General features: G+C 36.0%; 2 protein-coding genes across 6 annotated transcripts in view; one reads left to right on the plus strand and one right to left on the minus strand.

The window, feature by feature from the left end:
- The first annotated feature begins 4,629 nt into the window (after window positions 1–4,629).
- Window positions 4,630–6,068, plus strand: LOC118743119 (putative GPI-anchored protein pfl2). Its single transcript, XM_036475642.1, has 2 exons — window positions 4,630–5,206; window positions 5,352–6,068. Exons 1-2 carry the CDS (start codon window positions 4,802–4,804, stop codon window positions 5,910–5,912), a joined length of 966 nt encoding a protein of 321 aa, XP_036331535.1. The 5' UTR covers window positions 4,630–4,801; the 3' UTR covers window positions 5,913–6,068.
- Window positions 6,069–13,073: 7,005 nt separating this feature from the next.
- The window catches only part of LOC118743118 (TRPL translocation defect protein 14-like), a 72,560-nt gene continuing 60,508 nt past the window's right edge, over window positions 13,074–25,125 (minus strand). Inside the window, exons 8-12 of one of the 5 annotated variants that reach the window (XM_036475639.1) lie at window positions 17,762–17,975; window positions 17,347–17,677; window positions 17,070–17,251; window positions 13,935–14,032; window positions 13,074–13,873 (exon numbers count right to left, since the gene is read on the minus strand). In XM_036475639.1, coding sequence (XP_036331532.1) covers window positions 13,941–14,032; window positions 17,070–17,251; window positions 17,347–17,677; window positions 17,762–17,975 — 819 coding nt within the window. In that variant the 3' untranslated portion in view covers window positions 13,074–13,873; window positions 13,935–13,940. Of the gene's footprint in view, window positions 14,033–17,069; window positions 17,252–17,346; window positions 17,678–17,761; window positions 17,976–25,125 lie in introns of all 5 variants that reach the window. The other 4 variants (XM_036475638.1, XM_036475637.1, XM_036475640.1 and 1 more) reach the window with 4 other exon arrangements.

Raw genomic sequence — 25,125 nt, forward strand, 5'->3', positions numbered from 1 at the left:
GATCTGAGCGATTTGTGACGTCATTGTGAGCTGTGTGTGCGCATGTTTGATGCTCTCTTTGTTTTCTACTGTGTGTGTGTTACACTGTTGCTTTGTCTATTATTTTATTTTGTTGTAATACCTTTATATCTCTGTGTGTTAATTTACTTATTAGAAATGCATCCTTTTACTTTTTGGTTGCTTATTGTGTAATACAAATTACGATTTCTTGTTCGAAATGATGTGCTTTAATTCAAGCGCGTTTCCTTATAAGTTCACGAAAAAAATAAATGACAGATCAAAATGCCTAAAAAATCCGTATTTATTTGCGAAGTAATAACAAAAATACGTATGAGAGTATAACATTTCAATTATATGTGGAATAGGCGGAACTTATGCCATTAGACGCAGCACATCATTTTGTGTCATCTTAGGCGCCATTTTGAAATATTGTCGTTTTAAACAACCGTATGATTTTCAGGGCAACCATCTCCCTTGACAAAACTTCACAGGGCAGAGAATGTGCCTTTTTTTGCCTTACACGAGTGTGACATTTTAAGAAACGAACATACAATTTTCTCACCCTTTGCCTTTAATTAGAATCGAAACACGAAAAGATAAAGCGGCAATCAAAAGGCAACATTTTTGGTAGAAACGAAATCTCCATTCCATGATTTTCTTTTGTTTTGGCTTATTTTGTTGCTTATGAAAAGCAATACATTTTATTCAAAACTAAAAAATACCAAGCGTACTCCGCGGCGCCTCAAAAGAAATTTGTGTTGTGTGATTGATTATGTTGTGTTGTGTTTATTAACTGCTGACTAGCAGTTGCGTTCAGCTAGTTTACAACGAAGCCGGCTCAAATACAAGAGCGAGAATTTTTTATAGCCTTATCGCTTATCATGCTGGAATATTTTTATATCTGGTAAAATCCTGTTTAACTCTGTTTCATCAGAAATCAGTACAACTTTCCATTCACTGAAAGTCCAGAGGTGGTAATCCGTAAAAGAATTGCAACTTCTTGGAATTCCTTCCAAGGGGTCTGACTCAACGAATCGTCTATTTACGATGTCATATAGCTAGCTTAGAGTGAAAAGTTGCTAAGTTCACCTCTGTTATGAAAACTCATGTTTTGATATAGGAAGCATGCATTGTTTTGAAAAATATTAAGAAACTTGTTTTTTTATTTTTTCTTTTTTTCGTTTATATTAAAAGAAAGGCATTTTTGCTAAGTCCAAAAAAGGCACCGAAGATCCGACAAAACCAAAATAATACGAAAGCCTTCAATACAGGCCGATTCTGAACAGAAACTCCCCAGGAGTTTTTCTCTTTTCCCTTTCCTCCTATCATGAATAAAAATTCCCCGAGGATTTTTTTATTTTAAATGGTCGAGTTGAGCTGTCAAAAAAGTGTCAAACAGCTCTTTCGAAGTTCGAATTTCCTCCTCCCAAAAATTCCCTGGGAGTTAATTATTGGAGGATTTATTTCTCGGGAGAAATAAATTCCCGGGAGTATTCAGAATTGGGCTGATAAAGATCGAATCCTTCTTATTCGTATGTTGTTTTGCTTTAAACACGTTGTATTCAAAGATTTGCGAAAAACTTGAAGGAAATGGCTATACGAAGATTTTTTCCACTCCTGCAAAATTAAAAAAAAAAATGACTAAAATTAAGCTAATAATAATAATAGGTTGGCGCTTATATATATGTTAGTGTTGGGTTGGGCCGAGCTTCTCCCTTAAAGCTAAAATTAAGCTGTCTAGTAAAATATAGCTTAAATGCCGTTCTTAATGAAGTAACGTAAAGGAAACGTAATGGAATGTAAGCACGTTGTTACTTAGCGGCCGAAGCAGCTCAAATCCAGTAATCTATTACTAAGGCACTTGGCCGTTTTGTTTAAAAACTACAGTAACTTTTATATAACGATTTTTTTTTTGTGTAACACAATTTTGACGGCTTTTCCTCGTTGAGTTGATGCTCTCGTGTTTTACTGAAACTCATAACGAAAAAACTCGGGAACGCCTCAAAAAGTCAAAAAGAACAAAATGCGGACAAAACTCTTAGGAAAGTTCACAAGGGGAACAAAATAAGAACGAAAGTATCGATAACGTTTTCCAGAAGGATCAAATAAAAACAAAAGTCTAGGGAACGTTCTGCTAGAGAACAAACGTTACGTTAAGAATGAGTGAAGCGTCTGCGTGTTGGTATGAAAAATCGGTTCAGTAAGAACCACGATTGTTAACTCTAAGCCAGAGGAAAGCTGGATCATATCAACTTCCAGATCGTTTATCATTAGGGTGAGCTGTCTATTTATGGAACATTTTTTTATTTTCTGTGCCAGAAAAGTTTGTGTCTTTTTTTTTTTATTAATTTGATTATATTCAATAATTTCAAACTAATGGAACGCTATGAGGCAGCCGAATGGCCTGAGTTACCCTTAACTCACGAGCCAATGAGGTAGGCTCATTGAGCTGGATACACAAATACACTATAGTGCAAAACTGAGTATATGGTGGTTTTTATTAAATATTTGCAAGGCTTTTAAACTTGATATTTTTGTGTTATTTTTATTTTTTTTTGTATAAAAATATGGTTCATCCTTCAACCAAAACCATATAATGCAGCGTTTTTGACGTTTTTGCGGCATCCAAACACTTAACAAAAGTGTAAGCGCCAAAATATTGTTATATTATTAAAGTTAATATAACCAAATATTTTTTCCTACATAACAATGACTACTATGCACAGAAACTGAATTGTGACTACAACTATTTTACGAAAATGTGCATTGTTTTATTAATACACAAGAGATAAAAACGTTTCTACGAATTTTTTATTTTATGTCCGCTTAAAAACGCAAGACGGGGCTTATTTTTTGAAAAAAATCGACTTGCTCAATTTTAAAGTAGTTCTAGCTTTTATGAGCTGCAGTAGGTTATGATTTTTTTTTATTTTTCTAGCTTCTTGATTTTTTTCGATTCAAAGAATTTTCGAAGTACTGAGTATAAAGGTGGCCGCCAACATATGCGTTGCTAGCGGTGATATACGATATCGTTTTTGATGCGATAACTATAAAAAGCCAAGTCCCTCTAAATAGGTGCGATACGATACACTGCGGTGCTTCATCATTTATATGGGAACCCTTTTATTCCGGATACTTGAATTCGTATAATATGGGGAACAATGGACGAGTTGAATTATTAATTCCATTTCAGAGCTCTACAACGAACGAGTCGTTCCTATCGTGCCATCAATTGTGTGCTTGCTGCGATACAATTTGTGAACGCATCGTGTGGCTCCGGTATATGGGTATTTCCAATCTGGCGTTACGTTACCCTTGTATGACAAAATGTTACAAAAAAAATTTAAAAATGTTTTCTAGATTTGCATAGCAATTTAATTCAGTAAAAAAAATAAAATTGTTGGTAGTAGCGATTTAAAGATAATAATAATAATAATAATAATAGATTGGCGCTTACGTTACAAAAAACAGAAGTGGATTTTGACTGCGATTACTTAATTGCAAAACTCTGCGAACTGGACAAGACTATTTGTATACGCGTTTTTGTAGTAATATTGGAAATGTTTTAGATACATTTTTCAAGTGTTTAAATGTAGAAATCTTTTCTACTTTATGTTTAATCAGCTGAATTATCTGCCGTGGTGTTACTTGGCGTTGCGTTACTAAAATTACCATTGAAGAAGTTTTGTGAATATTGTTCTTAAAATAATTTTTAACGGGAAGAAAACATATCTCGACCCTGGCGCCACCTAACGAGACCATTTTTTAGCAAAAATGTTTCTGCTTATATACCAATAATACATTTTATAAAAAGCAGCCAAATCAGCCTATAAATAATTTATTTTATTTTTTCGCGGTAGACTTTTCGCTGGAATCGCCCATGTCGCATCTGTTTGAACACTCCCATATGTATTGATCGCATATCGTAAATTTTTGTATCGCATCTGTTTGAGGCTACCTTAAGGGTTATAAAAGTTTTTATACATAAATTCATTCTCTGCAATTTTTTTAATGAATCCAACATCTTATCCCATCACTTTATAAAGGCTCCGTCATTTTTTTTTTCTTGTTGTATTCGTGACTTGTCCCCACGACTCTAGCGGATACATATTTTTTTTTAAGTATTTCCATTCCCTTTTCCAATTCATAGTACGAATATCTATGTGCCGTATCGCGGGTATCTGGCGGGTAAAACTTTAGCTGAGCTGTTTTCAACTGATGCTACGTGAAGCAAATAGTTTTTATTTAAAAGTGTTTTTGTTGAAGACGGCCTTTCGTATTTGTTAAGCCCTACATAATGAACATTATTGATTTCGTTTTGATGTTACGTGAATTTTTCAAATGCAAACGATACAAATATTTGCAAAAAAATCTCGTTTGACCTGGTACTTATTTCATTTTAAGGTTTCTATCCGTCGCGAACTTATTTCCTTATGTTATTTAAAAATATGTGTGTTACATTATTTCGTGTGCTACTCGTTAGTAGAAACATTACATTTAAATTTGCTTTTAAGTTACATTTCATGCTTAAAGTTAAGTTGTTTGCATGCGCAGTGATTTATAATTTTATAACTCGGACATTCTGTCTACCACTTTTTTTTTTTTAATTCTTCACTGAACGCTAAATACCAAATTTGTATTGAAACTATTTAAGCAGTTTGCAAGAATTACTTTACTGAACTATTTAAAGCAGCGGTAAAAATATGTCTACTAATCCCTGGTATTTCTTCTTTACTATTTTTTTTTTTCATAGGATGCGCACATCACGCGCAAGGCTCGTTTCCTTAAACGTAACAAACGCATGGCTTGCCTACGTGCCGAACAACAGGCGCGTTTGCAGCAATTGAAAGCCACTTCAACAGCTAATGCATCTGTTGCTGCATCCACATCAAACGCTACGGCCGATGCGCTACGATCCAGTGTTGTGAGTGGAAGTGCTGGCAGCGGCGGTGCCGCAACACCCGATAGCGCTTCATTATCAACTAAAAACAATAATCCACCGACTGTAGGCGCCGGCGAACCACTCTGGACCTGGAACAAACGACCGCCAGAGCGCGTGGGAAGCATAGTGGTGGGCAGTGGCGCAGAGAAGTATTTTGTCAATGACCGCGACGAAATCAAGTTCAACTCATCCGGCCGTCAAGTGATCACAATTAACAAGAATCTCCAACTGTTCAAATGGGACTCAGTGCGGCGCGCAAAACTGGTGAGTAATTTAGTGTATGTATTGTTAAGTTAAACTTCTTTAGCAATGGTATCACTTAATTTTCGGATGGATGCTCCCTAACACCTCTATTATCGCCCATTTTTACTTTGCTGTTTTATTTTTGGTTTTCGTTTATTCCCTGCAGTCCCATTCGTTCGTAACGCAGCGCAAACAGAAACTGTTCCAACGTTTTACACAGAAGTGGTTGGCGGAACATGTAAGCGATCAACTGCAACAACAATGCGCCGATTGGTTGCTTGGCAAGACAGTGCCAAATAGCAGTAGTGTAAACTGGGCTTTGAAAACAAAAGTGATACCACAAAACGATGTGAAACGCACACCATATCGTGTTTACAATCGTTACAAAGTGACTTTCAGCGGCAGCAGTGGTGGCGCAAACAGCATTGTCGCCGGTGCCAGTGGCAGTGGCGGTAGCGGCGGCGGTACTAACGCGCCGATAGCGGACTCTACGCCAGCAACATCAATGGCGCCGACAACATCCCACGGCAATAGTAGTGTGCAGCCGCCATCCAACGTTTCGGTCTCGGCTGCAGTATCAACATCATCAGCACCCACAACTCATAGCAGTGCGAGTGGCGTTGCGGTTACGACAAAAGTGTTAACATCTTCAACGGATGTAACTAAATTGTCCACAGCTGGCAGCAATAGTGGCTTGGGCAACAACAATCGGCAGCTAGAAAGTTGAATTCGTCAGAAGTATGCGAGCGGCAATCAGCAGCGTCGACGCTTAGCCAGTCGGGTTCTTGTGGATTAATCAAAAAAAAAAAAAAAAAAAAAAAAAAAAAAAAAAAAATCGCGCAACTGTGTCCCATTATATTTCGATAGCAGCTAAAGAAATTAAAAAAAAAAAAATGAGAACATGGAAGACGTCTCGCTCAAAGTGAGCGAATGAGCAAGCTGGTTGGTGACCACATTGGTTTAAATACATTTGTTTAGGATTATTAATCAAAATGTTGAATGTTTGCAATTAAACACGAGTTTAGGCATTAAGGCATACATACACATACACACACATATTTTCCATGCAAAAATTTTAATTTTTGTAAACTAATTTATTTTTGAAGAGATAACATGTATCTGAATTGCAGTAATTAGTTTTTACTGTTACTCTGCTCGGTACAACTGAGGTAATCCATAAATATACACAAACGCATAGTGTTTGAATTAATAGTTAGTTATGTAAGTTGTGCTTCTTAAGCATAGGTTCCATTTGCTGATGTGTTTTTCTGCTTTTTTAAGTGGAGACATAACTGTCAGAGCAGCTCCCTATATATTGTTTAATTTGGTAAACATATTTGCTCGTAAGGATTTTAATGAGTTAAAGGTTTATTTGTAAATGACGCTCGCATAAATACGGATATCTTTATAACTTAATCATACGTTTGTGTAAAAATGTAGGTAACTGGTTTTTTTCTTACGAAACTTTAATGTAAATGAAATATGTATGTAGGAAAATACGCATAGTTGGTAAATCAGTGCATTAATCTATTTATTGGGGTTTAATGATAACAATTAAATATAAAATTTTTTATCAATACAACGTTAATGTTAAGTCTGTAAGTATATTTTATATACATAGAACTGGTATGTTCAGCACTTATTACGGAAAACTCTGTTTATGTTCGCTTGTAAATAGCAACAATTGTGTAAAAAATTATACGCAACTCAAAACAAGAAAACAAATTACACAATACGATAATGATGGGAGTATGTAAAATGTAATTTAAAAAATAAGCATTCTTTCCTACTTGTATTGACTTTTATTTAAGAGTTATTGTGAATATAATTATTTTGTATTGCTAAACGGATTTATTGGAAAATATGCAAAAAAAAAAATAATAAAAACAAAAATAAAAAAACATACTATGCCGTTCGAAATAGGAATATAATTGCGCTAAGTTAAATTCAAAATGGAGATAAGAAACAAGATTAACATTAAAAATAAAAGCCTACATTTTAATTAATTGAGTAAAATATTAAAAAAATGCGTTTTATTTTAATGTTAGTGGAAACTGAAATTTGGTTATTATTCGTCGCAATTTAAAACATTAAGAGCATCGCGTTCTACGCGAAAATTTGGGCGACTCACGGCTCGAATCGTAACATCCGTTCACGGATCGAAAACTATACGAAAGAAAATTACGTGATATGTCAAACGTATAAGTTGAATGGGATGAAGAGTAGCCCCCTATTCGGAAATGCAGCAAACTAAACTTCTAAACCCTAATTGCTAGAAAAAAACCCAATATGTGCAACTAAGTTCCAATTCGGCATCTAACCGAGTTTGCGCATATTGCACATTTCCATCAATTATAGTTCACAAATAAAAGGGACTGATGCTTTGGTTTGCTGCATTTCCCAATAGCCTCTACGTTCACGTATGTCATAATCCGAAAAATATGTTCTTACGTGACGAGTAATACGATATCGTATGTGACGATTCGATCCCTGCTTACATCAAGCGTTTTTTGACAATCAGTTGTTCATCACTGTCAAATCAAAAGCAACATAAAAATGTCAAAAGATTTTCAGTTGAACATCAGCAACATATCAAGAAAGCAACAAAGCTGCAATATTGCGGTGAATTATTACGTAGCTCGAAAACACCCAGTGTCAGACATTTTCCTATTTACGCGCAAACCGGTTGCCGTTAGCTGCCAAAGTCTCTTCTACTTACTTCAGGTTGCGCATGTTCGGCAAAACAATTGGTCCCGGTAGAGAATTTCAAGAGCTAAAAGACCTTCACGAGGGTCGAGAGGCCTTCACTCTGCATTCTTTTATGGCACAAATTGAAGGCCTGCTACTTTCACTATTCACAGAAGGGTCGTATTTAGGGCTTCTTTTGCAGGAGTTCTAAAGCTGCTACTTTTCTAAAATATCAAAAAAAAATGACATTGCAGAGTAAAATGTAAACAAATAAACGTTGTTTGATTAATCGCTCGCGTTCGACTAACCGCCTATAAACAATTAGTCGTCAGTCGCAGTCAACCAAGGTTGAAAAGACACTGGGTCAGTTAACGACATGTCATTTCAAGGTTAACCGTACATTTTCGACTTTTGACCAGTTTTGTTTCAAACAGATATCGTTAAAAATGGGTATAGTAATAAAGAATGCATTTAAGGTGTTTAAGACAAGCTTTATAAGTGGTACAATTTTTTGTGAAATTTCTTTTTATTTAAGTAATATACGTTAAAAAAATATAAATCAAATCGGACTATAAACGGGGGGTTTCCAAATATATATCTCTATTCGTGCGCCACCTATCCGGCCAACGTTTCTTTGGAGTTATTTATTTTCATGCAAGTATATACATTCCAAATATTAACTGTTTATATCGGACCATAAACAAGGGTTTTCCAGATATCTCGTCATCTGCGCCATCTAGTCAATTAATTCATCTTTCGTATTCGAAAGGCTTAGGTCCTATCGGGGTCAAGCATGTATTCTGGCTATCTAATCGACTTCCTCATTTCCTCCCAACTCCCATGTGCCCTGATACCCACCAAAATTGGATCGCATTATTCTCCGCCAGGGTATTTAGCTTCTTTACTCATTGCAGGACCACTGAGTATTTGACCTCGAGAAATTTGGATCCTCTCACTTCGATAATTCCTGCGAAGGTTGATCTCTGCATACGGAATGGTGGGATGAACTTCCGCTTGGAAGATGCTTGGAAAGGTTCCCAGGGGAAGCGAAAGTTTCAGTCTGAGGTCATACCCTCAGGAGTCCTCGAGCCGTCTGTATATGACTGTAGTGTGCTCGCCTTGACATGTCTCTCCATAACAGATCGATATAATAGATATTTGATATATACAGCATTCCAATCTGGAGTACGTCTATTATGGAGAGACACGCTTTAGTTTCTTTAGAAAGCAAACACATGCCATACGTTGAATTTTGGCGAGGGTCCGCCTCACTGTTACCAGAGTAGTACTGGAAGCCCAAGTCACCACCCCTTAGGTTACTATTGGTTGTAATATCATGGTGTACATCCATCTTAGCATCCTTGGAGTGCACATCCAGGATTTGTCCGATAGACGTTTAGACACCATCCGCGCTCTCGTAGTTTTGAAAGTGGCCGCCTCAACATGTACATCCACGGGAGTTTGGAGTCCAGGATAAGTCCCGGATGTTGTTGTTGTTGTTGTTGTAGTGGCTACAACAACCCCGCCCAGATCGGTTGATATCTCAGTCGTTGTCGTCTAGTTCCACTAACGGCAGCCCTAAGAAGCGTGCAGCCTCCATTGGGTCGGTCCATAGGGACAAAGCCGTTAGGGTTGTCGGATTTGCCGGGCATGCGAAGAGATGTTTCGAGTCGTGAGGGGTGTCTCCGCATGCCGGCCACTCATTTGGCACATCCGCGTTTAGTCTGCTCAGGTATGAGTTTAACCTGCTGCAGTAGCCAGAGCGAAGCTGGGCTATTGTGGTTCTTGTCTCCCGAGGCAGATTAAGCTCCGTCTCGTCGATGTCCGGTGGTGAATGCCGTTCAGGGCCTGTCGGTATGCTGACGGGTTCAGAGGCTGCTTAATGAACCTCTGGATTTCGTCCGCCAGTTCGTAGAGATGCCTCCTGACGTGCCTAGGCGGGGGCTCCTCTGCAAGCAGCTGTCTGTTTGGGTGGCCACATCTGTGGCTCCCAACCAGAAACTGCTTGCAGAGCATTATGTTATGCTGCTTGACTGGGAGCATTTTCGCATCGTCATGAAGGTGGTGTTCTGGCGACATCAGGAGGCATCCAGTCGCTGTCCTAAGTGTGGTGTTTTGTGCTGTCTGTAGCTTCATCCACTACGACCTACTAGTCCCCGGCGACCACACTGGTGCTGCGTAGTTTAAAACCGGCCGGCCTATTGCCTTGTATGTTGCCAGCAACGTTTCTTTGTCTTTGCCCCAAGTACTGCCGGCTAGCGACTTGGGGACCTTGTTGCGGCTCTGTACTTTATTGACAATAGTGGTTGCGTGCGCAGAGAAGGAGAGCAGACTGTCGAATGTTACTCCGAGTATTTTGGGGTTATTCACCGTCGGAATTGGTGTATCATCGACGTGAATCCCCAGCGGTAGCCTGACCCCCTTCGTCCAGATGGTGAAAAAGGTCGCAGAGGATTTCGTAGGGGAGAGGGCTAGGCACTTTGCAGTGAGGAAGCGAGAAAGCTCGGAAAGATACCCGTTTACTTTCGAACACAAGTTATCAATTCCATTCCCAGTCGCCATGATCGAGCAATCGTCGGCGTAAAAGACAATCGAGACCCCCTCTGGTGGTTGAGATGCTTTGAAATATAAAAGTTGAACCGTAGGGGGGAAAGGACACCACCCTGTGGAACCCCGTTTTATTGAGTTTGCCCGATTTCGCTCTAAACATTACCGACGAGTTCCGACCACTCAGATAATTTGCCGACCACCATTTGAGCCTCTGTGGGAGAGAGGGAGCCTCTATATCTTCTAGTAGCGTGGAATGGCTGACAGTGTCAAAAGCCTTTGACAAGTCCAACGCTACTAGAATCGTTCTCTCACAGGGACGGTTACGGTTGAGGCCACGAGTTATCTGAGTGTTTATGGCGGTAAGTGCTGTTGTTGTACTGTGCACTTTACGGAAACCATGCTGATGCTTCGCTGGGGTCAGGTGGCTCGTGAAATACGGGAGCAGCGAGGCCTCAAGTGTCTTCGTTACCGGGGAAAGGAGTGTTATCGGTCAATACGAATCTCCTTTGTTGGCTGGTTTCCCCGGTTTGAGCAGTGGGACCACTCTCCCCACCTTCCAGATGTCTGGGATGATTAGAGTGGCCATTGACAAATTGAGGACCTCCGTTAGGTACGCTACGCCCGCAGGACCCAAATTTTTCAGCATCAGCATGCATATTTCGTGGGGACCCATGGCTTTGGATGCTTTCGCCTTCCCGATGGCCACCTGAACTTCACCGCAAGTTAAAGCAAGGGGGCACAAGTTGTTGGCAGTTTGTGCAGCCTTCTGGTCACTCGACGCTTGGCTTTGTCCACCGGAGGATGCAGTATGAACTGCCGGCTAAAATCGCGCATCGATCCGGGTCCGACGAAGCATGGTCGCCGAAAGAAATTTCGACTCTGTGATCGTGCTTCGTCGGATTGGACAGTGACCTCACGGTTGACCAAAGCTTACTCACACCAAAGGTGAAGTTACAGGTCTTCAGATGCTCTTCCCATTTCTTCCGCTTATGTACGTTCACTAGTTGCCGAATCTCCGCGTTGACATCCCTGATGGTGTGGGGAGCGCAGCGAAGGTGTTTTCAGTAAATTCCGCGAAGCCTTTCCAATCCGCGGAAGCAAAGTCTGTTGGTTTATCGATCGAGATGACTATGGGCAGATGGTCTGATGCCAAAGTCAGCATAGGTCGTAAGTCCCGGATACTTCACTTCTGTGGCAACGCTGGCCTCATCCAAGGTTAAGTTCCTCAAACCCTTGAGAGTTATTTTCCTAATGAAGGAGACGATGGATGTCTTAGAGGGACTTCACTATTCATAGTAAATTTATAATTTCTTTACACAGTTTCTTTTAACTTTTTTAACGCGACCTTTCGGCTCATTTTTACCGCATTAAACTTATTTTATTTTTTTCATAAATAATATATGTACATACATATCGAGCCCTAACCGCCAAAATAACGTAAGCGAAATTTTGTTTTGTAAATTTTATTTTTGATGCAGAAATATTCCTCGGGCATCTAGATGTATTTCTGCACCGAAAAGAAAATTTTGAAAAAAATGGCGCTTACGTTATATTGGCGGTTGGGGCTCGATATATTTTTAAGAACGTAAACACGTCACTATTGAAAAAGTTTTATATTGGTGCGATTGCACCTTCTGAACGCGTTGTTGCGTACTTCTGATCAACTGAATAGTCGCATGTTAGATGATCGTAATATTTTTCTGATCATTTAAGACAACATGTTGGTGTGTACCTTTGAGAGTTGAATTTGACAGCTAATGTATGAAGTCGTTCAGAAGACACATAACGACCACTGATTTTTTTTTAGCAACGGTTGCGCTCAACTGATGCGCCTTCTAAACCTGCCCATTTACAGCTTCATGTCGAACTTCAGTTGCGTTTTCAGTAGCTGGAATGGTATTGCCGATGGCAACTGGCAATTGAAAGCTGTTGACTGCAATTTTGTAATTGCCGTGGAAATTTTGATTGAGATAATTTATTTCTTATTTCAGCTTATTTAGTTTCCAGAGAATATTCTTATTCAGCCTCATTGCGTACGTCGTAAATTAGACTAAAATGCACGACTCGACAACATTGGCATTGCATATTGTCGTAGACGACGATAATTGTCGAAAACTATCCAGTGCTGCCAAGTTTTCGCATTTTAATACACTAGTCGAATTGAATTTTTAGGTAATGCCATGCACTTTTCGTTACGACTCGACTCTCGAAAAACGACTTGCATTCGACACGACACTCGCAATGAAGCTCATTAATATTTGATTAGGTAATAGGCAAATATTACTGCAACCATTTTGAATCAAATAAAAATGCGGAAATTCTTTTAGCTCGGTGATCTAGTTATTTTATTTTAAATTTTTTGTTTTGTTTTAGATAATTTTTAAATTTGGTTTCTTAATCTTCTTTTTGTTTTAATATGTGTATATTCATTTTTTCTAATATTTGCTTGTGACTTATTATATAACAATGAATGGTATTATTTCACACTATTATCCTTTTAAGTTACAAATACAATAGTACATCCATTGAAATAATCATTTGTATATCTTAAACAATATTAAAATATCATAAGAAAAAACGATAATTTATTTGATGGTCTACGCTTTATCTATCAATTACCAAATCGAAAACTCTTGCATAAATTTAATTGTTTTTTTTTTTTAATGAAAGTTTCTAACAATTTATTGATTTATCCCAAGATTATATCTTGAAATATCCAAATACAACAAATTGGTGAGCTAATATGTATAACACATGCATGGCTGATATTTCACAAATTCTAATAAATATTTTTCTTAAGCAAAGTAGCATTAAATATTATGCCGACATCATTTTTGCTATTCGGCGTTTCAACTTAATTTTATCTTTGTTTTAGTTCTTCTTCCTCTGTTCTTGGATATCAGCTAAAACTTACAACAACTACATACATAAAATTACAATAAAACTATAGTTCGCAGCTATGAAAAGTTTGACAAATGAAACAAAATGTGTAAATTAGTTGAGTGTTTTTTAAGTACCACAAATATAGAATAGAATTATTCATAATTTTTCTTTTACAGTAAGCCCTTGTTTTAAGTGAAAATTTTCAAAATATTTTTATGAGTCAATAAGTAAAGTACATAATTTGCAATTTGCGGAAGTCTCCAAAACATATAACCACAATGAAATATTCACTACTGCATAGCCTTGTTGTATATTACGTAGGAATATATATTTTAAGTAAAGCGCTTTGAATTAGTTAATAATGCTCGTGTTTCTGAGTTCATTTTAGAAAATCATTTTAGCAATAAAGTGCTGTGTAAACAATTAGATGCACATAGGAGGTATATTCTTAAACAATTGTAATTAAAAACATTCATATGAATAAATCTGATGTGAATTCCTCCAAAATATGAGAGTGAGCGATGACATCGAATTTGGATAGTATGTACTATAAATTTATATAAATATCTGTTATGTTTATAAAATTATTTAAAAGGGTGTTCTCAATGACATACAGCATGCTACATACACATAATTAACCCTTGGCATGACCGTTAAGTACCAATTGCGCATTCGACACGCCGTTTGATTGTTTTGATTTGCTGGCATTAGTGGCTGTGACTTCTTCTATAATTAAATAAAGAAACAAACAGAAAAATATATATACATATGTAAGTATGCGTGTATGTATGTATGTGTGTATGTACAATGGTACTCTGTCATGCAATAGAATATGTAGTGTAAGTAAAACATAGAAAACAATTTATTTAAATAATTAAGCGACATACAAATTAAAAGCTCAAGACTTAGCTAAGTGGGGTAAAATTAGGCGTAAAACATATATGTAATACTCCTATATCGGCAGTAACAGCTAGTACCCTCCGAAAACATTACAGTGAAGATACATTGCTGGACATTCTAATTTGCAATACTTTGGAAATAAAAGACTTGTGCTTTGTTTTATTACATTTTGGAATTCAGGGTTTTTATGAGACTTGATTGGGAATATTAGAGAGGATTAGTGGAATTAAATTGCCAATGCCAATAGTTTTCAATGTGTAGTGTGTTATAAGCAATCGTAGTCCCCGAATGGTTCAATAAATTAAAACCAACCTCCCGACTTTAACTTTTATGCCTTCTGAGTGCAGAATAAAGATAACATTTTTGTTAAAAAAAAATACATATTTATAAACAAACTCCGAAAATAGTACCAATATCAAAATCTAAATGACCATTTTATCTGAATTTGTTATGACAATATAACTATTTTTAGTGTTGTTGTTGTAAAAGCATTAAAATTTCTCACACAGTTATTTTTAATGTTAGGCCTAGATTAGGAAGCCGTACGCGGAAACTTCCACTCGGAGACAGTTGCTCACTGTAGGTGCCCTCTGCGAGTTAATGCCAGGACGAGCCACATTCACGTAGCAGAAAGCATATTTAATTAAAGGCATTAACGTGCTGAAATACCTGCCACCTTCGATATCTTCATAAGAATAAGGAATAAGCGTGACAATAGCTGTTTCAGTCGACTAGACTGCAAGTCTGTACATCGACACAGAAAATGGTCAGTTGATTCCTTCGGTATAGTTACGGTGACAATCCGTTGTTTTTTTGCAGGACCGTACTGTTTTTCAAAGGTCGGTCCTGCGTAGTTTTTCAAACCTGAAAAACCTGAAAATGTACTGCTTTTTTCCAAGTGTCCTGCATTTGTCCCGCATTTTATTCGTTATTTTAAAATTATCGGACAATGGATGGATTTTTTCAAAAAAGTATTTTTAGGTACTTTTCGTAGCTTTTCTTCTTTCTCCCAATCAACGTAAGCGACCTACATCTCGAAGGGTATTGATGTGCCTCTTACCAAAATATATAACTTGTGGCGACTTCAATGAAAATTATTAGTGCTTTAGGCGACCATTTACATTTTGTCGTCACAGTCGAAAAAAGTGAGATTTTCAATCAAATACGCAGTTTTATTTGATTATTTTTTTTCATTAGTTTAAAAATTCGATAAAGAAGATATATCATTACAGTAAATTTGAGCCAAAGATAATGAAAATCGGATTAGAAATGCTATGAAGCGCAATCTGCACAAATTATATATTTTTGTAAAGGGCACATAAATACCTTTGTAACTCGTCGTTTACGTCGATTCATGACGTCGATTTTTGACAAATAACTGCGAAAAGTACAAAAAACAAAAAAGGGTATTGTTTTCGTTTTGAACGACTCAAAATTTGCTTATAAAATAATCTTTTAAAGATTTTCACTTTTCGTGTAAGCTATTGTAATTATAATATGTTTTACTATACTTTTATAAATATTCATATAAAAAAAGATTACTATCGATGAAGAAAACGTGATTCCTTTTCAAAGTTTAAAATGTATTTAGAATTTAGAATCATAAATACTCTTTCGATATTTTTATACTACGTAAATATATGTAGGCATATTTTTGAAAAAGTCCTTCATTTTGAATCCATATTTGTGGTCACCGTAGGTATACTCAAAATATCAATATGATATTCGAATTGCAAGTTTGCGATATGCGAAATTAAAATTTTTTCGCTCGATTTCAAATCGGTGTAATGAAAATTAAATGGCGAAATTCGTCTTAATAGGAAAATGATTTTAGTTTAAATATATTTTTAATTATTCCCATAATATTTAAAATGATTTCAGTTGTTAACTGTGGACATCGCAGTTATCATAGCACTTTAAGGGCCCTTTCCCAAGTAGGTTTTAAAATTTACTGCCCTTTAAACGCAATTTTTTTTTCTAAAAAAAATTTGTAAATTTATAAAAACTACTTGAGAAAACGGTCGAGCTTCTGTATCGGCTAGTAGTGTGCGTCTTGATGTTGTTAGATGCGAGTGACCTGCAGTTTTATGCCGTCTCCGAACGTCAAATGATTTTTTATAGAAACCTTTCTCATTGAAAAAATACACTCGGAGGATTGCCTTGGCCTGTCGAAGGTCGAATGCTATTAGAAAAAAAAAAAAACGTTTTTGGCTGTTGCGCACCCCTATCTTATGGTAGAGGTACTGGTATTGAAATGTTGAGATTACGGTCAACAAGCGCACAGCGTTAATGACTTTCAAACCGTAATAATTTGGATACATAAAAATACATTCCGACACAAACTTGAACGTATAAAATGTACGTATACATGTACATACATTTTCCATTTACTGGTTAATAATTTAAAAGTACGTAGCAGATGATGAAAACTAATCTTCTGTATACTATATTATTATAACCGATACTAAAAAGTTAGTTTCACTTAGGTTAAGCGTCAGGTTTAAGCTCTTCCTCTCAGTACATAAAGTTGTTTAGTAGAAATTTTACTAAAATTTACATTATTTTACAATACACTTCTATATGCGAGTACATAGTCACGCAGCTACTATAGATTCACATAGACCCATGTACGTATATGTCTATACATATTTATATACATAATTACCAGTATTAGCGACTAATTAGCGCATGGTATGCTACAGCGGTGCTATACATATTTATTTGTTTTACTTATACTATATTAATATTTAGTAGGTTATTTAGGCGGGTAAGCAAACAAGCAAGCACTCATCATATACAAGGCATTAGTCACTGTCGACAATGGCTTCACATTTAATTTCATTAGATTTGCTGACATCCTTACCAGGCAAAGGGTGCCAGAATTTCTTTGTCGTACTCCAGTCTTCACGCAATGATAAATTGAACATGGAATATGCTGGATCGCCGGTGACCTCTTTTACGATATTCAAGAATTTTGGCATATAGTTTTTAAGCGCATCACCTGAGTGTGATGAATAGGTCTCTAAGAGGACTAGACCTTTGCAACTGAAAAAGATTATACAGAACATTTTGTATTAAGACTATAAAAATTCAAACAAAAAAAAAACAACAAAACTAAATGTGCGCATGCTGCGAATTACCGTGGATGGCTTGGCTCTTTGTAAATATCCAATTGGAAATATTGATTATTGATGAGGAAACAACGACGCTTCTTGTAGATGGTGAAATGTGCATCGTCACGTTGCGCCAACAAATTCATATAGTCGCGATGTGTTAGTTGTGTCTTCACCTCGATGCGCGACTGTCCATGGACATTGGGACGGCGTATTGTATGGATGTAGCTCCAATGATTCTTTTGGCCACGTTTGCGCAAACGCGCTTGTACTTTTGGTCCTGAGGATTGCAAGTAGTGATGTACAACATCGAAGTCTTGAAACGGTGGAAATTCAGAGTCGGGTGGTAATGAAGCAACTGTAAGTCACAACCAACAAATAACAAATACAAATTAAAATAAGTTCAAATATTAGCTTAACCATAAAAAATGCAAATACATACCAAGAAATTTGAGTTTTCTTGATGTGGCAAGTAGACGATCACCAATATCGATACCAACTTTTTGGCATACGGCCTCAATTAGGCGATTCATTTTGGTTTCAAAATTTGTCGAATTATCGATTACATCGAAATATGGATGACCAACCCAAGCAGCGGCAGATTTATAATCTAAATCACGCGCCATATCAACGCCCTCAGAGCGGCAGGCATGATCCTGAAATATGCAAGTAAATATTTATAGTTAATTTATATGCATAATTCCGTGTGAAATTTTATAAGTTTTATAGTAAGTAGTATTACTTTTATTTCGAGTATAAAATCATATTACAGCGCTTGCTAGCCTTTTCTTTGTTACTATACATAGCTTTCCCAAGTTTCTAATATTAATTATGTTGAAAAACTTTACCTGAGAAGGCCTCTTTAGAATCTTTGAATAAAAAATTAGTTAATAAAACATCTTTTTTAGTAAATAAACTTTTAATACGAAGGATAAATAGCTATGAGTTCTTAGGCAAAGTTTTAGATATGCGAATATGAATGCATGTATGTACTTATGTATTTTCCCAGTATCTTTGAATAATGGTCGATTCTGAATAGTTATGGTGGAAATAAGGAGAAATAACTTGCATACACTGTTCTAACTTGTTTTAAGAAAACTAGCCCGGCGTATTTTCAAAGATGTATTCTACACGCAGGAAGGGCCAGGCCGGAACAACTAGGCCCGTGTCTAGTTATTACACGATGACATATGTACATATTTTTGAACAATTGACCAAAAATTTCAGATATTAAAATGTGTAAAAATTCATAAAAATATGGCCCTTCTTAGAACTCAGGAACATTCTTCTGCTGATTTTTTGTAATTATAGTAAAATTATGCTGGATTTGCATCACAAGAGCTGCAAAAACAATTGCCTAAATTATAGACAATTTTTTGGAGTTGATTGGTTTGCAAAATTTACGAGTCAAGCCATATATTTGATGTTGCTCCGCCTCTTCTTGCTGTGATAAAAGTGGCAAAGAACGAGGTGTAATTGAATAATTTAAAAGGTCTCTAGAAAGGTATTGTGAATAGTTTTTTCCATAAACTGGACTTAAAGCTCAGTTATGCAAGACAGACGGCAACGTTGATCCGGATTAACGGTGCAATTGATCTGATCAAAATTGTGCCTTGACAGACGGCAGTAATGCGGATTTACGAGCCGCGAGGTCGTAGGTTCGAATCCCACGGCTAGTACAATATTCATTTAATTGGATTCCTATCTGAATTAGTATGGTGACTGCAATACCGATGAAAAGGGGTTGTGTCCATGCTAGTTTTGCTCTTTCTGTATTCTACGCTCTCTGATTTTCGGTCAGTGTTGTCATCGAATATTCCATTGATCCGAGTTAAGTTTGGGAATTAACTCTAGGCATTAATCCGGATCATCTGCAGTTAATTCCTGAGATAATTCCGAATTAACGAGTTGATCCGGATCAAAGCTGTCGTCTGTTTACGCTTTTAGACTTGACTTGACTGTATATCTGGCAAATGAGCAGCGCGTGTATGTAGTTACAAAAAAAAAAAAAACAACTTCACTTAGAAACTTGGAGAACTATAGATTTTTGATTTCGAAGTTAAGTTTCTAAGTGCAAAACCAAACAAATTAAACGTCTACCATTTTGCGTGTACAAATACAAATGCTGAGGATAAAAAAAGAGAAAAATCAATAGACGACACGAAGAGTAATCGCTTCTAAGTTTCTAGGTAAATCAAGTGAAGTTTATGTCTTGCATAACTGAACTTTTAAGGAGATAGTACCCAACACAGACGGTATTATTATTAATTTTCTTGGGTCAACCTAATATTTTTTGGGTTCTATATTTTTTGTCATATCTTCGACATTTATAGTCGACCCCTAGATTTGGGAAACATTTTTTTTCCAAATTGCCTTGCAAAAATACTTTGAGACTCAGGGGTAACGGTGAACTTTCTAATGTACATACATATCGTCGATGTTTTTGAAAAACCGCCCAAATCGCCGTTGTGGCAAAAATGAGATTTGGTAACCCTGAACTCCAGGCATCGAGATGTATGCATAAAAATCGTAAGATCGTTATTAAAACGATAGAGATTTGTAAAATAATAGCTAGAGAAAATACCGCCTATCAAGGCAATGCCTTCAAAGAAACCCCGTTTTTTCGCTCTGCAGTAAAGTTTGAGTGCTGTAAGATAGGCCGTTTTGCAATTGGTCGATGGGCGGTTTTGCAAAAACATCGACGATATGGCTCATTCACTTAAATAGTGCCATAATCAAAAAAAAAAAACTTAATTTCGAGTTGAGAATGCAGATGTTCCTGCTACCGCTTCCTCTATGTTGTGTAAAGATTTGACAGCTGTATCGATTACCAGTAGCTCACTAGAACAAAATATGTATGTACTCAAATTAATGAAAATATGTAAATTCAAAACTTTAAAGCCGTTTATCTAAAATTGCTGGCCCTTCGCCTACAGGTTTTAGTTTTTTTTTAGGAATTTAGCAAAAACAATTTCACATTTAGATAAGTGTATCAGTAATGCTGTGTTTTCCACCATGACCATCTCGAGTAAAACTTCATTTAAACCTCGCAGTTAATACGTCCACATCATTTTCATGGATGTTTGCGTAACTAAGATCGATTTTCAGTTGCAGCCAAGCATGAACTAGGGTTTACAATTTGATATTGCTTTCTGAAGCCGTAAAAACTCAGAAGAATACAAGCAAAAATGCTATGCTTAAGATGAAAAAGTACTTAAATTCGTTTTAATCGTTTTGTAGAAGAGCGTAGAAATAGTATAGGACATCAGTAAAAGTTGTGTGAGAAAACTTAATTTCACTTTGATAAAATCAAATTTTAGCTAAGACACGAAGGAACAATGTAAATCATCCAAATGAAAAGATAATATTATATTAAACAAAGGAAAAAATTATATTTTTGAAATAAACTGATAGTAAGAATTAAAGGTCTGCAAATATACCAGCAGAAATACTCTTCACATGTGTACATGAGTAAATGGAACATAAATTTTAGAGTACTAAAAAAGATAGGAAGAAAAAAAGAGAACATCATAAATTTGAATAACTGAGCAATGTTACTCAACAGTGCTCTGCTACATAAAACACTGTTCCGCTTTTCCAAAACACTTGATGGCGCATTTACATGGTATGAAGCCTATGAACTGTTGATACGCTAAAATAGAGGGACTACATGTTCTAATGAGGAATTCAATGATATCGAGTGGGATGCATATAATAAATTTTTTCATATGAAAAGTTATGGGGAGATACTGTAAACATACTGTTGTGATACTGTTAAGCATATGAAATTATAGCAAGTTGAATTTTCATACATCTTCCCATAAAAAGTTTAACAGAAGCAGAGATACCAAGGGGGGTTTTTCCCATTTTGATGCCTTTTTAATATAAAAACCCACCGAAAAGGAGGAAAGCGGCAACTCCGCCATTCACATTCATGTCAAAAGTATGAATTTTAAAAATTAAAAACAATAAACAAACAAATTCAAAACAAAGAAATTCTTTGTACTAGAATTTTTAAATTGAAGCCACTCACGTTTAGTGGACAATAAAAATACGAAGAACTGTGATAACAAACTTACAACAAGACATTACAGAACATTTTAATGAGCTTTATATCACGTTTAAGTAAAAATAAGCCTATATTTCCCAAGCTGGCAAAGAAATGAAAATTTGTATTTTTGGTTGTTTACACAAGACTTGCCAAATATACATATAAGTCAAAATTATAGAAGGCATGTATACTTCTCCCTTTCATTTTTTCATACAGTTTATGCTTCTTTCTGGCTTTTACAAAAATGCAGGGATACCGCACTTATTTCGGTACAATATGATCGTAATGTATTTTCAATTCGAAATCAAACAAAAACATCCCACGAAAATGTTTGCGATTTTAGAACCATTAGTGAATATTTGCAAACTACTGCAAATAATAGAGTGCCATATCTTACAAAGTTCAGAGTATTAACGAAACAAACCAGCATTTTATGGCTTCATGTTTCCTTCAAACCGCATTGCTATTTTTTCGAACTTTTCCTTTTGTTTAGCGCTGTAACCTATTAAGTTATATCTTTCAATTTACACATGTGAACTATTTTCAATGAGCATTTTTTCATTTGCTCCAGAATTTTGGGTACATTTTCTTATAGTACCTCTCATTCTTTTTTATATTACATATATACACTCTGAAGTTCGGGATAGTATTTTGAATATACCAGCAATATATGTAAAAGTAGTGGCGGCTGCTGTAGAGCATTACGCAGAGCCTGAGTTCAAGCCCAGTTTTTCTAATAGTGATTGCCCCTCTGTTGGTAATAGTAAACCTCCGAGTGTATTCTGTCATGGAAACAACTTCTCATTAAAATACAATTGCCGTTCGGAGTCGGCGTAAAACTGTCCTTTACTTTGTGTGACAAAATCACGCACGCCGCATATCGGAGGAGAAGCTAGGCCAAACACTAACATATTGTTCAAGCGATATACATATTCGTCGTTTAAAGTACAAAAGCGCGTATCGTGGTTCTGCAAAACCTCGGAAGTGAAATTTGTGCCAAAAAAGATATTTGGTCATCGGAAGCTCCTGACATCAAGCCCTTAGCCATTTATAATAAAATATCGATATAATAAAATATCGACTTAGACATAAGGAGAGAAGATTATTAAGTTTAAAAGAGAGAACCGTTTTAAATTGGGACCAGTTTCACTCTCTCCTATAAAATTTAGGCAACCTCCCATACGAGGTTTTGCATTTCCTTGATGCGCGGTTTTGTGCTTTAAACGAAGATATGTAGAAGTATTGCATACATATTTTGGTGCCTTTTCAAGTATAAAATCCACTGAGAAACGGAAGAAAACGGCATCCCTATAATTTCAAGTTATGCCAAACGTTTCGTAAACAAGCAATTCTGAACAAAAAACTGTTTTTCCACAAAGATGTTTAAATGGAAGCATTACAAATATGGAAAAATAGCAATCCACAAGGCTTTTTTGGCAGTAGGTCCTTTTTAAAGCACATTTAACAAAAAAATAAGCTTCTAGTTTCGAAGCTAGCACAAAATAAATTTTTTTTATTTGTTGTTTACAAAAAAAATATTGTCTAGTATACAAGTCAAAATTGTTAAATATATATCGCTTTCATTCATTTCTTCATAGAGTTGGTGCTTCTTTTATAGGAAAATTCATACGGCTTATAAACAGATTCATACCATGTAAATGCACCATGAGTATGTTGATTGAATTCAGCAGTATTTGAAAACTTCATAGGAAGTATACGAATACTTATGAAGTTTTTTCTTTCAAAATGTTATCATTTAACATAATGTTAAGAAAATTCATAAATTTTATTTTCATTGTCGAATTTGATTCGTTGAAGAAAGGGGGCTTATTTTATTGTTTCGCGCAACTAGGGTTTAGCTAACATTTTGCATTGGGTATTATTTGAACTCTCGTTCGTGTGATCCGCAGAAAAATTATCTTAAAGAAGTGAGTAAAATATAAAAGAAAAATGTTTTAATTATAAACGAATATTGATAAAAATTACACAGGTTTACAAAAAAAGTGTATGCATATTAAACCAAACCCTATGTTATTCGACAGGCTGAATGCGAATCCGAGGTCCGTTAGCCTCTATCACGTCAGGTTCGTGGTCAGTTGAACGTCAATCAGGGAAACATGCATTGAATAAACCTGAAAATTCATATATGTGGGGTTTTAGAACCCGAATCAGAGGTCCGTTAACCTCCATAGTGTCAGGTTCGAAAGTTTGGGTTTGTCTTCATATATCACTCAACCAAATTCCAAAGCTCTACCGCAAACACGCACGCGCCCTTGATATATCGAATTTGTTATTGGCCTATGACCATCCTTGGAAGGTGAAGCAGTTTGGTAAAAAATTACGTTTCTTCTTTAACAGGTCATCCGCAGATAACCCATATGGAATGCTTATTCATCTCATATTTTAAAACGCTCCTTCGAGGTGTTGCTGTGGGAGTCCCTTTTGTCTCTCGCTCGGCATTGGGCTAGCTGGGTATTAGCCTTGATAATTCCCTACATTGTTTTTCCATGTCTGTTAACATTATGTAGTATTTATTAAACGAAAACTTCCAAAAATACTCAAAAAATACTTGTGAAGGAACATATTTTTTGTGGAAGTTTAGCACCATAGTACTGCTTGTTTATGTTTTTCTTTTTTTCGGAACATATTTTGTTTGAGTACTTTTTTCATGTATACAGTGCTCAAAATCATGATAAAAATATAGTAAGGTAGAACCGCTGAGAGTCATTTTTAACATTCTTGACGTTTCCAAACAATTTAATTTTTAAATTTACTCACAAACTCACACACACAATTTCATTTTCAATCTCAAGCAACAACAATTTCGAACAATTTCAATTTTTTATTTTCACTTTTATATGATTTTAAAATGTTGGCAAACTTCAAAAAAAAAATCATGGCCGACAAATTGAGAGAACGGTTCTACCTTGCTATGTTTTTATCATGCTCAAAATTTTCACTTCTCTTCCTTCCATGCCCTCTTTGTTAAAGTGTGAGTAGTTTACATATTTGAAAAAAACTTCACAGTGAAGCAAACTGAATTCCGATGCAGACCTTTACTAAGAATGCACTCATGATACAATAATAAACGGTGACGCTTCCTTAACTCAAGGTTGTGTTTTTTTTGAAAACACGAAGGAAATGGGAAAAGAGAACGCCGCATTATAAATAAAAAGCATTCGGTCCTATTGCGAATTTCACATGAACAAATATTCCCAAAAAATTATAAAGCAAAACAAAAACAATGGTTCCCAATTTGTTTTTGTTTTGCAGGCTAAATTATGGGAACGATTTATTCACATGGAATTGGCGATATGGCTGATTAAATTTAGTGCACTCTTTGGTGTAAAATTTTTGGAGTAATAATTTTGAATGACTTACATAACTAACTTTCTTGTGACTTTCAGGCCTATTCTGCGTTGGTAAGGCCAGGACGGCCTATTGCTATTTATTCTCAAGCCGAGAAAAAAATTTTGGGTGTACACATTTTTTTTTTTCTGCACCCGCTAAAACCGCTAAATCGCGTTTTTTGCTATAACTTTCTTATTTGATATCCGATTTTTTAAATCTCTATGTCGTTTAAAAGGTCCCGTTCAGGACTATAATTGGCCATTAAACAGTTTTGGCAGCCAATCTAACCTAACCTCATTTCAATATAATATTTTATATACTATACAAATTTTTTTTTTGGGGCTAGATAAACTTTTTTTCAGAGAAATTTGAAAATCCAATATCTATTAATTTATCGTTTTTTT

This window comes from Rhagoletis pomonella, unplaced genomic scaffold, assembly GCF_013731165.1.
Source record: "Rhagoletis pomonella isolate Grant_MI unplaced genomic scaffold, Rhpom_1.0 Rhpom_scaffold_00007, whole genome shotgun sequence".
Classification (NCBI taxonomy): Eukaryota; Metazoa; Arthropoda; class Insecta; order Diptera; family Tephritidae; genus Rhagoletis; species Rhagoletis pomonella.

Excerpts from the sequence above, each read along its gene's own strand:
- LOC118743119 (XM_036475642.1), top strand. The coding sequence starts at position 4,802 with ATGGCTTGCCTACGTGCCGAACAACAGGCGCGTTTGCAGCAATTGAAA. Across the intron at positions 5,207-5,351 it reads CAGTGCGGCGCGCAAAACTG|TCCCATTCGTTCGTAACGCA; the intron begins GTGAGTAATTTA and ends TATTCCCTGCAG.